The 14,018-nt window shown below is 36.7% G+C and overlaps 1 protein-coding gene across 2 annotated transcripts in view; it reads left to right on the top strand.

Annotated features, from left to right (window-relative positions):
* LOC126473641 (cationic amino acid transporter 4) overlaps positions 1-13,468 on the top strand; it is a 246,156-nt gene extending 232,688 nt beyond the window's left edge. For both annotated transcript variants that reach the window (XM_050100830.1, XM_050100829.1), the window contains one exon: positions 10,853-13,468. In XM_050100830.1, coding sequence (XP_049956787.1) covers positions 10,853-11,088 — 236 coding nt within the window. In that variant the 3' untranslated portion in view covers positions 11,089-13,468. The remainder of the gene's footprint in view (positions 1-10,852) is intronic.
* The last annotated feature ends 550 nt before the right edge of the window (positions 13,469-14,018 follow it).

The raw sequence follows: 14,018 nt of genomic DNA, 5'->3' as shown, positions 1-14,018 counted from the left end.
CTCATCCTCGGTGTCAACATACTGGCTGAAAAAATATGCGTTGGATGTGCAGTTACTGTCTACTGTAAATGATGCAGCCGACAGATGAAGTTATCACTTTTCACAACCCCCCAATAATACACAGTTATATATGTCCAGTGCACTGCAGCTGATAGATGAAGCTATCACTTTTCACAACCCCCTAATAATACACAGTTATATATGGCCAGTGCACTATTGTTCTAACTTCCTATAAGCCTCATTAATAGTTAGCAGATGAACCATCCACATACTGCTACAATAGTTTACTGTTGAAGATCTATGAGCTGTAAAAGCCTAACCACAAAGTTCACAGTTCTTGAAGAATAGAAAGTATGTATGGAGCAGACACTACCACACACAGCCTAATTGTGTAACTCTTATTACACTGTTAAATTGATGCATTGTTGTCATTCTAACCAGCACAGGTTCCTCGTCTGAAACTTGGCCACGGACTGACTGTCTCATGAGCAAAAATCGGGACCTTATATATCATCATGATAATATGTACTGAAACTACACAGTGCTTAAAGTTAAATTTACAGAAATTACAATTAAAACTTAACTCATTAAATCAAATGAATACATTGAACAATTCCATCTTTTTAACAGTTTCTTCTACTACAAGGGTTAAACCAAGTTATTTGTTTTAATTGTGAAATTAACAAATATCATTATGTAAACAATACTTTTGACAAAACTGTTAATTACTTTGGAATTAATTGAGGGCTGGTTTTTCTAACATGTCTCCAACTAGAGCCAAATAGATATTTTAAGAATACTAGCATTTCATCTTCCAAATGTTTACAATTAGTACAGAATTTATATTTGTTTATATGTCAACAACAGAATGTAACTTACGAAACAATTACTGATTTTGCCCTATAATGAAAGATACTAACTAGTAATAGTCAAAATATATTAGAAAATCAATTACATATATAAAACTAGGCACTAATATAATAGAGGGAAACATTCCACGTGGGAAAAATATATCTAAAAACAAAGATGATGTGACTTACCAAACGAAAGTGCTGGCAGGTCGATAGACACACAAACAAACACAAACATACACACAAAATTCAAGCTTTCGCAACAAACTGTAGCCTCATCAGGAAAGAGGGAAGGAGAGGGAAAGATGAAAGGATGTGGGTTTCAAGGGAGAGGGTAAGGAGTTATTCCAATCCCGGGAGCGGAAAGACTTACATTGGGGGAAAAAAGGACGGGTATACACTCGCACACACACACATATCCATCCACACATATACAGACACAAGCAGACATATTTAAAGACAAAGAGTTTCAACTCATTAATCTCACCAACTAGAAATTCTGTCTAAATCATTTTGTATCCTCCTAGAGTCACTCAACAATGACACCTTCCTATACACCACAGTGTCATCAGCAAACAGCCATAAATTGCTACCCACCTTGTCTGTCCAGTCATTTATTTATATAAATTTGTGTGTACTGGAAATTTCTTGGTAAGGAGGACATAATGGGTCATCTTGGATGAAAAATGAGTTTAAGTGTGACATAGGGAAGTTTATTGGGATCCTTGCTGTTCATATGGTATGTTAATGACCTGACAGACAATACTAGTAGTAACCTCAGACTTTTTGTATATGATACAGTTATCTACAATGAAGAGCTATCTAAAATAATCTGTAAAATTATCCAGTCAGATCTTGATAAATTTTGAAACTAGTGCAAAGATAGACAACTTGCATTAACTGTTTAGAAATTTGAAATTATGCTCTTCATGAAACACAGAAAAGAAGTATCTCTTGACTATAATATCAGTGAGTCACAGTTGGAATCAGTCAACTCTTAAAAATACCTAGATGTAACAGTTTATTTGGATATGAAAGGAAATGGTCACATAGGCTCTGTCATGGGTAATGCAGATGGCAGAATTCAGTTCTTTGACTACATACTGGAAAATTGCAGTTAGTCTGGAAAGGAGACTGTCTACAAAACACTTTTGTGTACCATCCTACAATATTTGCAATGTGTGTGGGACATTAAATATATTCCAGGACAGCTTAATGGCTACAGGTTTACAGAATGAATTTTCGATCTGCAGCAGAGTGTGTGCTGATTTGAAACTTTGTAGCAAATGAAAATTTTATGCCAAGCCGAGACTCAAACCTGGCATCTTTGCCTGTCATGAGCAAGTGCTCATCAACTGAGCAGCCAAGCAAAACTCATAGCTTCAATTTTGCCAGTACTTCGCCTCTTACCTTACAATCTTCATGGAAATTATTCTGTACACTTTGCAGGACTAGCAAGGAACAAAGGATATTACAGAGAAATGGTTTAGCCACAACCTAGCAGATTATTTCTAGAATTAATTTTCACTGTGCAGTCGACTGTGTGCTAATTTGAAACATCCTGGTAGATTAAAAATGTGCCAAATCATGATTCAAATTTGGGACGTATTGTATATAAATAAGATATTAAATTATTTGGTATAAACAACAATTGCACAAAAACAACATCTACAAATGTAATAGAATGATTCTCTGGAGCTCAATTACTGCTGCTGTTGCTACTGCTGGTGACAGTGGTGATATTCTGCATACTATTTAGAACAGTTGACCTGGTTAAAATTTCTCTTTCATATGGTCTTCCATCGATGCTTACTGTAAAAGTTCAGGAACAAATAAAGAACACCTTTTGCAAGTCCTCTGCTCCTTTTTTTCCATCTATTTAATTATAGATCACATTTTGGAAGACCCTCTTGTTTCTGGAATGATTTACAATATGTATTGCTGCTGGAATACAGGTATACTAAGTTACTTCTACAATCAGCATTAGTATATACCAGTAATGATATTGTGCATACATTACTAGTTAAATACCCCCATCATAATCTATTTATACGTAAAAGAGCTGCAGATCACTTTCTTTTAAAATCAGCAAAAGGCCTTTACTTTGGAAAAACATGCTCCTCTTTCCATTGCATGGTACAGTTCACATATTAATTCAAGCAGTTGACATGGAGATATTGATTATTGTTGAAAGATAACTGCTAGTATGTACTGTAAGAATTAGGAGCCAGTGCAGGTGTGGTGGGAAGGGGGGATGAGTACAGGGCATGGTGGCAGGGGCACAGAAGGGATGGACAACATTTCCTACAGTTCTCATGGAGATATGCATACTCAGTACCCAAACATTCAAACAGATATACTGACTAATGAGGTAAACTTCTAATTTAATTTTGAATTTGCTACAAAACTCAATAGCTTGACATGTGGCTGAGAATAAGAAGTTAATTTTTGTCCAGAAAATGGAGCTTTGCTTTGTACCCTACGCAGGAATAGGAAGTCTACATGAGAATACTTTTTATATCTTTTATGTCATTCTTGTATGACACAGATAATTTTGATATGTTTTTTACCATTATCTTATTAGTATTACAGAAGTCTAATGCATTGTAAAGTAAGTGTAAGAATTCCAAGATACTGCAGGAGGTCTCTGCAAGAAATCAGGCTGTCTAGAGATAGAAGAGGTTGACAGTCTTAAATTCCTGGGATTACAACCTGATAATAAATTCAGTTGGGAGGAGCACACCACAGAACTGCAGAAACACCTTAACAAATCTGTATTTGCAATTCGAGTGTTAGCAGACATAGGCGACATAAAAATGAAAAAGCTTGCATACTTTGCCTACTTTCATTCCATAATGTCATATGGTATAATATTTTGGGGTAACTCTTCAAGTCAAACAAAAGTTTTCAGAGTCCAAAAGCATGTAATACGTATTATTTGTGGAGTAAATTCACGGAAGTCCTGTAGAAACCTCTTCAAAGAACTGGGTGTACTAACTACTGCCTCTCAGTATATTTACTCCTTAATGAAATTTGTCCTAAATAATATATCTCTTTTTCCAACAAACAGCTCAGTTCATACATACAATACCAGGAACAAAAATGATCTGCACAAGGACTTAAAAGCACTTACTTTATTTCAAAAAGGGGTCCACTACTCAGGAACTCTCATCTTCAATAATTTGCCAGCAAATATAAAAAATTCAGTTACAAATAAAGATCAGTTTAAAAGGAGCCTGAAAGACTTACTAGTGGCCAACTCATTCTACTCCATTGACGAATTTTTTAATAGAAACAAATAATGTATGTATATATTCATACTATTAGTATTGTTATTTCAGCTTTAAAAAAAATTTAAAAAAATAATTTACATGTTCCACATCCATGAGGAGCTCCTCAGTACGGATCTATGGAAGGAAAAAATAATCTAATCTAATCTAATCTCTATTCCCCATAACACTCTTGATGATTATTTTTGCACAATAATTACATTATTGAGGTTAGCTGATTTGCCCCAGAAGATTACTCTGCTAGATGTAAGGGAATCAATAAATGCAAAATGTGAAAAAAACATTATTTCCAGAAGTCATTGTAGAAATAGGCAGTTTTCAGTACAAAGCAGTCTAAGCTGAGTATTTCTTCAGTGTATCAATACACTCATTTAATTTGATCTTGTCCATCTGGACGTCAGTGTTTATCGTCTAATGATCAATATCATGTTAAGAACTTGTAAATCAATGTAATCATTTTGTAATTGCAAAGTTGGGTTTTTTCAACATTAATGTGAACCTGTATGATTGATGTGAAGTTGACAGCAGAAATAATTGCACCTCTATTGGATACTGTCATCTGCTCATTCCAAAAAGGATTATTTCCTGATCAACCTAAATTAATTAAAGTAGTGCCTGTATACAAAAAGGGGAAAAGATGCCAATCCTAACAATTACAGACCAGTATATTTAGTATCTGGCTTCTCCACAATATTAGAAATGCTTATACTAAACAGACTAGGTGCTTACCTGGAAAAGAATGATGTAGTAACTTCAGAGTAGTACAGGTGCCAGATATGGAAATCAATGAAAAGAGAAGTTGAATCATTAACAGAATTTCTTGTACAGGCCTTGGAGAACAGGATTGCAATGTCTGGAGTTTTTCTTGACCTATCCAAGGTGTTTGACACAATTAATCTTTCCTAGTAAAGAAACCAGAGAATACTAGTCTTCGTGGACATGCAGCAGACTGGGTAACATCATATCTCAACATCAGGAAGTAATATGAAATCATGAACAACTTATACAGACCAGAAGTTAGGAGCATTATGTATACCATACCTCAAGGATCTGTAATGCGACCTGTCCTCTTCAATTTCTTTGTAAATAATACAATGTTGTTTTGGTCTTCAGTCCCGAGACTGGTTTGATGCAGCTCTCCATGCTACTCTATACTGTGCAAGCTTCTTCATCTCCCAGTACCTACTGCAACTTACATCCTTCTGAATCTGTTTAGTGTATTCATCTCTTGGTCTCCCTCTACGATTTTTACCCTCCACCCTGCCTTCCAATACTAAATTGGGGATCCCCTGATGCCTCAGAACATGTCCTACGAACCGATCCCTTCTTGTAGTCAAGTTGTGCCACAAGCTCCCCTTCTCCCCAATCCTATTCAATACCTCCTCATTAGTTATATGATCTACCCATCTAATCTTCAGCATTCTTCTGTAGCACCACATTTCGAAAGCTTCTATTCTCTTCTTGTCAAAACTAGTTATCGTCCATGTTTCACTTCCATACATGGCTACACTCCATACAAATACTTTCAGAAACGACTTCCTGACACTTAAATCAATACTCGATGTTAACAAATTTCTCTTCTTCAGAAACGCTTTCCTTGCCATTGCCAGTCTACATTTGATATCCTCTCTACTTCGAACATCATCAGTTATTTTGCTCCCCAAATAGCAAAACTCCTTTACTACTTTAAGTGTCTCATTTCCTAATCTAATTCCTCAGCATCACCTGACTTAATTCGACTACATTCCATTATCCTTGTTTTGCTTTTGTTGATGTTCATCTTGTAACCTCCTTTCATGACACTATCCATTCTGTTCAACTGCTCTTCCAAGTCCTTTGCTGTCTCTGACAGAATTACAATGTCATCGGCGAACCTCAAAGTTTTTATTTCTTCTCCATGGATTTTAATACCTACTCCGAATTTTTCTTTTGTTTTCCTTACTGCTTGCTCAATAAACAGATTGAATAACATCAGGGATAGACTACAACCCTGTCTCACTCCATTCCCAACCACTGCTTCCCTTTCATGTCCCTCGACTCTTATAACTGCCATCTGGTTTCTGTACAATTTGTAAATAGCCTTTCGCTCCCTGTATTTTACCCCTGTCACCTTCAGAATTTGAAAGAGAGTATTCCAGTCAATGTTGTCAAAAGCTTTCTCTAAGTCTACAAATACTAGAAACATAGGTTTGCCTTTCCTTAATCTAGCTTCCAAGATAAGTCGTAGGGTCAGTATTGCCTCACATGTTCCAATATTTCTACTGAATCCAAACTGATCTTCCCCGAGGAAGATCAAGAGCTCAGATGGAATCCCAGTTCTAAGCAAAGAAGGGAAAGCAGAAAGGTGGAACGAGTACGTAGAGGGTCTATACAAGGGCAATGTACTTGAGGACAATACTATGGAAATGGAAGAGGATGTAGATGAAATGGGAGATACGATACTGCGTGAAGAGGATCTGGCTTCTACCAGTTTTTCCATTCGTCTGTAAAGAATTTGCATTAGTATTTTGCATCCGTGACTTATTAAACTGATTGTTCCATAATTTTCACATCTGTCAGCACCTGCTTACTTTGGGATTGGAATTATTATATTCTTCTTGAAGTCTGAGGGTATTTTGCCTGTCTCATACATCTTGCTCACCAGATGGTAGAGTTTTGTCAGGACTGGCTCTCCCAAGGCCGTCAGTAGTTCTAATGGAATGTTGTCTATTCCCGGGGCCTTGTTTTGACTCAGGTCTCTCAGTGCTCTGTCAACCTCTTCACACAGTATCGTATCTCCCATTTCATCTACATCCTCTTCCATTTCCATAATATTGTCCTCAAGTACATTGCCCTTGTATAGACCCTCTATATACTCCTTCCACCTTTCAGCTTTCCCTTCTTTGCTTAGAACTGGGATTCCATCTGAGCTCTTCATATTCATACAAGTGGTTCTCTTTCCTCCAAAGGTCTCCCTAATTTTCCTGTAGGCAGTATCTATCTTACCCCTAGTGAGATAAGCCTCTACATCCTTACATTTGTCCTCTAGCCATCCCTGCTTAGCCATTTTGCACTTCCTGTTGATCTCATTTTTGAGACATTTGTATTCCTTTTTGCCTGCTTCACATACTGCATTTTTATAGTTTCTCCTTTCATCAATTAAATTCAATATTTCTTCTGTTACCCAAGGATTTCTACTAGCCCTCGTCTTTTTACCTACTAGATCCTCTGCTGCCTTCACTACTCCATCTCTCAAAGCTACCCATTCTTCTTCTACTGTATTCCTTTCCCCCATTCTTGTCAATTGTTCCCTTATGCTCTCCCTGAAACTCTGTACAACCTCTGGTTTAGTCAGTTTATCCAGGTACCATCTCCTTAAACTCCCACCTTTTCGCAGTTTCTTCAGTTTTAATCTACAGTTCATAACCAATAGATTGTGGTCAGAGTCCACATCTGCCCCTGGAAATGTCTTACAATTCAAAACCTGGTTCCTAAATCTCTGTCTTACCATTATATAATCTATCTGAAACCTGTCAGTATCTCCAGGCTTCTTCCATGTATACAACCTTCTTTTATCATTCTTGAACCAAGTGTTAGCTATGATTAAGTTGTGCTCTGTGCAAAATTCTATCTGGTGGCTTCCTCTTTCATTTCTTAGCCCAAATCCATATTCACCTACTATGTTTCCTTCTCTCCCTTTTCCTACTATTGAATCCCAGTCACCCATGACTATTAAATTTTCATCTCCCTTCACTATCTGAATAATTTCTTTTATTTCATCATACATTTCTTCAATTTCTTCGTCATCTGCAGACCTAGTTGGCATATAAACTTGTACTACTGTAGTAGGCGTGGGCTTCGTGTCTATCTTGTCCACAATAATGCGTTCACTATGCTGTTTGTAGTAGCTTACCCGCACTCCTATTTTTTTATTCATTAGTAAACCGACTCCTGCATTACCCCTATTTGATTCTGTATTTATATCCCTGTATTCGCCTGACCAAAAGTCTTGTTCCTCCTGCCACCGAACTTCACTAATTCCTACTATATCTAACTTTAACCTATCCATTTCCCTTTTTAAATTTTCTAACCTACCTGCTTGATTAAGGGATCTGACATTCCACGCTCCAATCCATAGAACGCCAGTTTTCTTTCTTCTGATAACGATGTCCTCCTGAGTAGTCCCCGCCCGGAGATCCAAATGGGGGACTATTTTACCTCCGGAATATTTTACCCAAGAGGATGCCATCATCATTTAACCACACAGTAAAGCTGCATGCCCTCGAGAAAAATTACGGCTGTAGTTTCCCCTTGCTTTCAGCCGTTCGCAGTACCAGCATAGTAATAATACAAATGCATGTGAAAATAAAGACACTGTATGTAGATACTATGACTATGCTCAATGTTTCCAACAGTTCTGAAGCACGAGAAAAACAATTTCATATCAGTCGACAAAGCAACATAATTTCTAACAGAAAGTGAGTTAATAATTAATTTAAAAAATTTGTACACGATTCAACAATAAATGAAAAGGAGAGAACATGGGTGTTTTCTAAATGAAAAAGGACTGGAAGAAGCAACTTCAGTTCAGTTTCTAGATATAATGATAGACAGTGAGCTAAATTGGAGCCAGAAGATAAACACTGTTTCCAGTAAGTTAAGAACAGTGTTATTTGTATTGAAACAGCTGGGTCAGTATTTTTATCAAGACCTTCTGTGCACTGCCTATCATGGACTTTTTGAACCATATATGCAATATGGAATGACAGCATGGGGAAACTAAACCATGACAGGAATGAACTACAGAAGAAAGTTATTTGAATTATATTGAAAAAGGGGCAGAAACAATCTTATAGAAATTGTTTCAACGATCTTAATAGTTTGACATTTCCATCACTGTATATATTTAAGACCACTGGAACTGCGATACAACATCCCTCAAAACTGGTGACCAATGACACTATTTGTCCCCATAATGCAAGGAACAGAAACCAATTGCAGCACTTTCCACATAGACTTCAAATTTTCGAAAAAGGAGCTAAATACTCTGGAATCAAGTTAATAAAAGATTTCCAAGAGAATTACAAAAACTGATAGGATTTTCCATGAAACCTTAAAAAAGTTTGTAATGGAAGAAAACTTCTATAGAATGGCCGAGTACATGAGCTGACAGTGAGCAAAAAGTCACCCTGTGAGAGATAAGTTCTTTTTACGTGATACTACATTAAGAGAAACTAGAATTAGAAATTGCTGTTAGAAAATGAACTATACTTATACTCACTGATGCACATTTCCTATCTCTTTCCTCTATTCATAAACGGAAGTCACCTCCAAAAGGTTTTGGTATATAATCTGTAAACAATTTGTACATATTGTCTGAATTACAATGAATTAAAGTTCAGTTGTGAAAACGATGTCACTATCACCTACTGAACAGTGGCCATAACTTGAGAGAGCAGCAGTGCTTTGAGTTAGCAGAAAGCATGACCACATTTAAATCTGGTTGATAGTTTACTGGTAGAGCACTTGGCTAGTAATTGAAAGGTTGCAGAATCAAATCCCAGCTAGGTCATTTTTTTTCACTTTGCCTTTTAACCTAGTATTCATCTCTTGATGATGTGGAGATTTGTCAGAAAGAAGATGTGACTCAGATTCTACTTTATACTGCTACTTTCCTTTTTACAGTTTGATAACTAGTTAGGAGAATGCAAGCCACCTTCGTGACATCCAACTGATTGCAATCACATACAACTCCACTCATGTAAGTGAGGCACCACAGATATCACAATATCTCATTTCCCCAAGCAAAATTTCATGATCTTTACAATGAGCAGTCTTGAGACAGCCACAGAAAATGGGATATTTTTTCCTAATAAACTCTGCCACAAATGCTTTTTGAATGCTGTTATGATATTCTAACTGAAAAGCTTAACAATCTATTGATCTATTGCTAGGAAGGTAAGTAGGTACAGACAGATTTTTCAAAACTGCATCAAACAACTGAAATGAGTAAGATGTAATAATGGTTTACTTACTTACCTGCATTTTTATTAATGAGCATTGTTGTTCAGTCATCCAGAAAAGTTTCATGTTAGCATATACTCAAGACTCTTTCTGAAAGCTGTCCATGGACAATAGCTAAGCCATTTCCCACAACTTCCAATGCCTCAGAGGTGTTAGTACAGCACATAAGAGGTCTACAGAAAAGCCTTTGTGGAGATTACAAAGAAAGAGGTACTAAAAGACAGAAGGCATAAGTTGAGTTGTCAGGCATGCCTAGGTAGTATACTCAGAAAGAACTTTTGTTGTGTAAGGGGAGGATACAGGTCTGAGGCACAATTGAGTACACAGCATTAACCTGCCATAAACAATAGATATTTAGTGTGTCTATCTTACCAATGTATCATTTCTGAGTTAGGAGAAAAAAGACAGGTAAGAAAATACAAAATGCATAACCAGTAGAGAGGAAAATAAGCATTTTTGAATGACAGGGTTTTGACCTGTGTGTGTGTGTGTGTGTGTGTGTGTGTGTGTATGTGTGTGTGTGTGTGTGTGTGTGAACACTTCCAACTTATAGCTATATAATAATAATGGAAACCCATTCTTATTTGTTCTTGTCCTTGATTTTTTGCCTGATATTGAATTTTAACCTTTCAGTTTAGATTATTAATGTGCCTCTACTTGTGAACGAACAGTGCTGGCTCTAAGATTAATGATTTATTCACATTTCAGGTCTACTGGTCTATTTTCTTTATGGTATTCATCACAGCAAAGAAAGTGATCATGCCAGCTCATATTCAATCCTGATGACTTCATCAGAAGCTGGTAAGATTAAATGGGGATCTACATATAACACACAGCAAATCAATCCAGTGGTACTATCACAAATTAAAATTGCCCCAAGTGCAAAAGATATTACTACTGATGAAAAGAAGCCTATAGTGGCTCAGGAAGAAGTGCCAAAGTAATTATATTGATACTCAATGATGCTTTCATGGGGATGGGAAACAGAAAGCAGCATAGAATTCTTTAATGTTTCCAGTGTGATATATTTTAAAAATGTATTATTGTTATTGTTGGAAGCCCAATCTGACTCCTAAATGTTGTTTAAAATTAGTAATTTATATAACAAGGAAAAGTACATAATATATACATTACAGTTAAGTTTTTAGACATGTGTGTTATAGATTAACAAATTGATGATATTTACACAAAATCAGTTATGGGGAATGTACACTGGTATCCAAAATTAAAACAACAAATGGAAAAGTTGCAAGGTTGTGTTTATGTTGCCACAAAACAGTACAAACAGCTGATAGCAAAGTAGAAACAGTGTAAAGAATACAGAATGTGAACAACTGCAACCTAATTAACAGTAGATGAGAATTTTCTTCATTTTTTCTAACTTAACAGATTTGCACACACATTGCAACAACTGGTTAACGTGCTCATCGTGGCGTGTGACCACCTCTGGCAGCAATAAAGGCCTGACAACAATGGAGCATGTTGTGAATAATGTCATCTGTGCCATGTTGAGGCAATAATGCCCATTCTTCCTGCAGAGCCACTCTTAAGTCTTGAAGAGTGGTTGGTGGATGTTGATGTGATGCAACCTGTGTCCCTAGTGTATCCCAGACATGCTCTATAGGATTCAAATTGGGAAAGGGAGCAGACACCATGAGTACAGATCTTCCATTTCCAAGAAAACAACCATTCATTCCCTATGAGTTCGAGCAGTATTGTCCATCAATATGAAGTCTGGGTACACAGTACCTCACAACAACTGTACATGAGGTCCTAAGACTCGTAATGGTACCTGACAGCAGCTAAACCTTTCCGATTCACCCATACAATTTCATGAAGAGGTGTTTGATTGGTGATTCTCCTAGATATCAGTCTCTTTCCACAATGTTTGGGTCTCAAAATCATATTCCACATTCCCTTCAGATGTGAATCCCTCAAGAATTGCTCTCCATACTAAACTGGGACTCGTCTGTACATAGCACATCAGCCTACTTTTCAACTGCCCAGGTGGCATGTTGACAACTCCAATCTAGGCATTCCTTCTGTGAAGACATGTTAAAGGCACACATGCAGCAGGTCTCTGACTAAATTTCACTCTGGTGGAGGCCTTATCTACATAGTTTTCCTTGATACAACATGTCCAGTGGATGCTACAAGGTCTGATGCCAGTTGCTGTGCAGTACTAAGGCAGTATTGTCTTGCCCTTACCACCAAATAACAGTCCTCTCTGTCTGATGTCACACATGGCTGCCCTAGCCCTAGTCTCGGGGATACAGTTTCAGTCTCTATAAGCTGTTGCCACATCCAAGAAGCAACAGATTGATTCATGTTAAGTCAGCAGGCCCCATGAGTTAGTGACTGCCCTCCTTCCATTCTTCCTATGGCCCTCCACTGCAGAGAGCCTGGTGGGGATCTTCTCTGTGTCATACTGCACTGTCTGTGACTGTGCACATAGTAATTGTGGCTGTGACAGTACCTGGCACCAACAGGTGCCATTGTTGGCATCATTTTCCATTGACCAAATGCTACCTTCTGTGCAGAACACAGTTGTACAGACATCTATTGACAGTTTGTATGATTAAATCATGAATTAGACTTGGGATGGGGAAATAGTGGTTTGTTGCATTAATTTTGAACATCAGTGTATATTTATGTTATAACCATAACAAACCATTTAGCTCAGTGTCTGAAATGAATTGGTGTTGACTGTAACTATAGTAATCACCTTTTTTAAATAACATAAGTGTATTGAAGCTATACAAATAATCACTTTGCAATTCTGTGTTTAGTTGCAGACTGAAGGTTATACGTGACAGTGGTACATCTTAAAACACAGCTTTTATTCATGTTTGCACAGTTTCATAGATAGCTACTGAATGTGATAGTATATAATTTGATTGATATAGGCCATAAGGGTACACCTAACATAAACTATAATGACAGGATAAAATGAAGAGGGGATACAAAAAGTCATTTCAAGATACAAATATACCCAAGCACAAAAGGAAGGACAGTCAATGTTATCCTCTCTCTACTATCTTAGTAATGTAATAACACTGTTTATTTTATTTCCTTCCAATCTTGTCTATTCAAGTATTGGTGACATATGTACCTTCTTCTTTTCTTTCCCAACTATTGCTTAGTGAGTATTAGAGAAAAGGCTCTAAATAATTCAAATTTAATGAATTTTTTTTGTCTTTCTTTACTCCACTACTCTTCTGTCAATAGTCCCAAGTTTTACTTCATTGAATGTGTAGATGTATCAGTGAAATGCATGATCAACATATGCTCAAAGTGTGCAGTATAATGTAAAATATATAAATAAACAAGGAAAAATATTTTGTATTTGAAAGATAAATTGTGTTGTATTTTTTATTTGTAATAAGGAATTTATCCCTCCTTCAGTAGAGTCCCTGAATTACAGCAAAGAATGGTAAAATCTAGGCATCTGCAGGTGAAATGATTAGCAAAGAAAATAGATCACCAAATGACAATATTACGCACTCTTCCAATAACTATTCTTGGATGCAAAAACACATAAATGATTAAAAAATGTAATAAGAGGGTGAAGACAAAATAGGCTGAATGATTACAGGTGGACAGAATTACCAAATAAACTGATTTCAGAGGTACTGAAGAGGAACCCAAAATGAAAAATGCATATGTTTTGAATAGGAAGAGGATGGGACCATACTGCATAAATTCACATAAATGTGACAAGATTACGATACTATACACCAGGAAACAAACTCCTGCTGCACGTAGTGACAAAATGAGGGTAATAAAGAGAGGATATAACCCAGGGGAATTATAAATGTCATTGAACTTCGGTGACCAAAAGATAATCTGTACAATCCTTGAGATTTCCAGTGTT

This window comes from Schistocerca serialis, chromosome 4 (assembly GCF_023864345.2).
Source record: "Schistocerca serialis cubense isolate TAMUIC-IGC-003099 chromosome 4, iqSchSeri2.2, whole genome shotgun sequence".
NCBI classification, from domain to species: Eukaryota; Metazoa; Arthropoda; class Insecta; order Orthoptera; family Acrididae; genus Schistocerca; species Schistocerca serialis.
The sequence above is the reverse complement of the archived record's forward strand: the minus strand, read 5'-3'. Positions and strand labels throughout refer to the sequence as shown.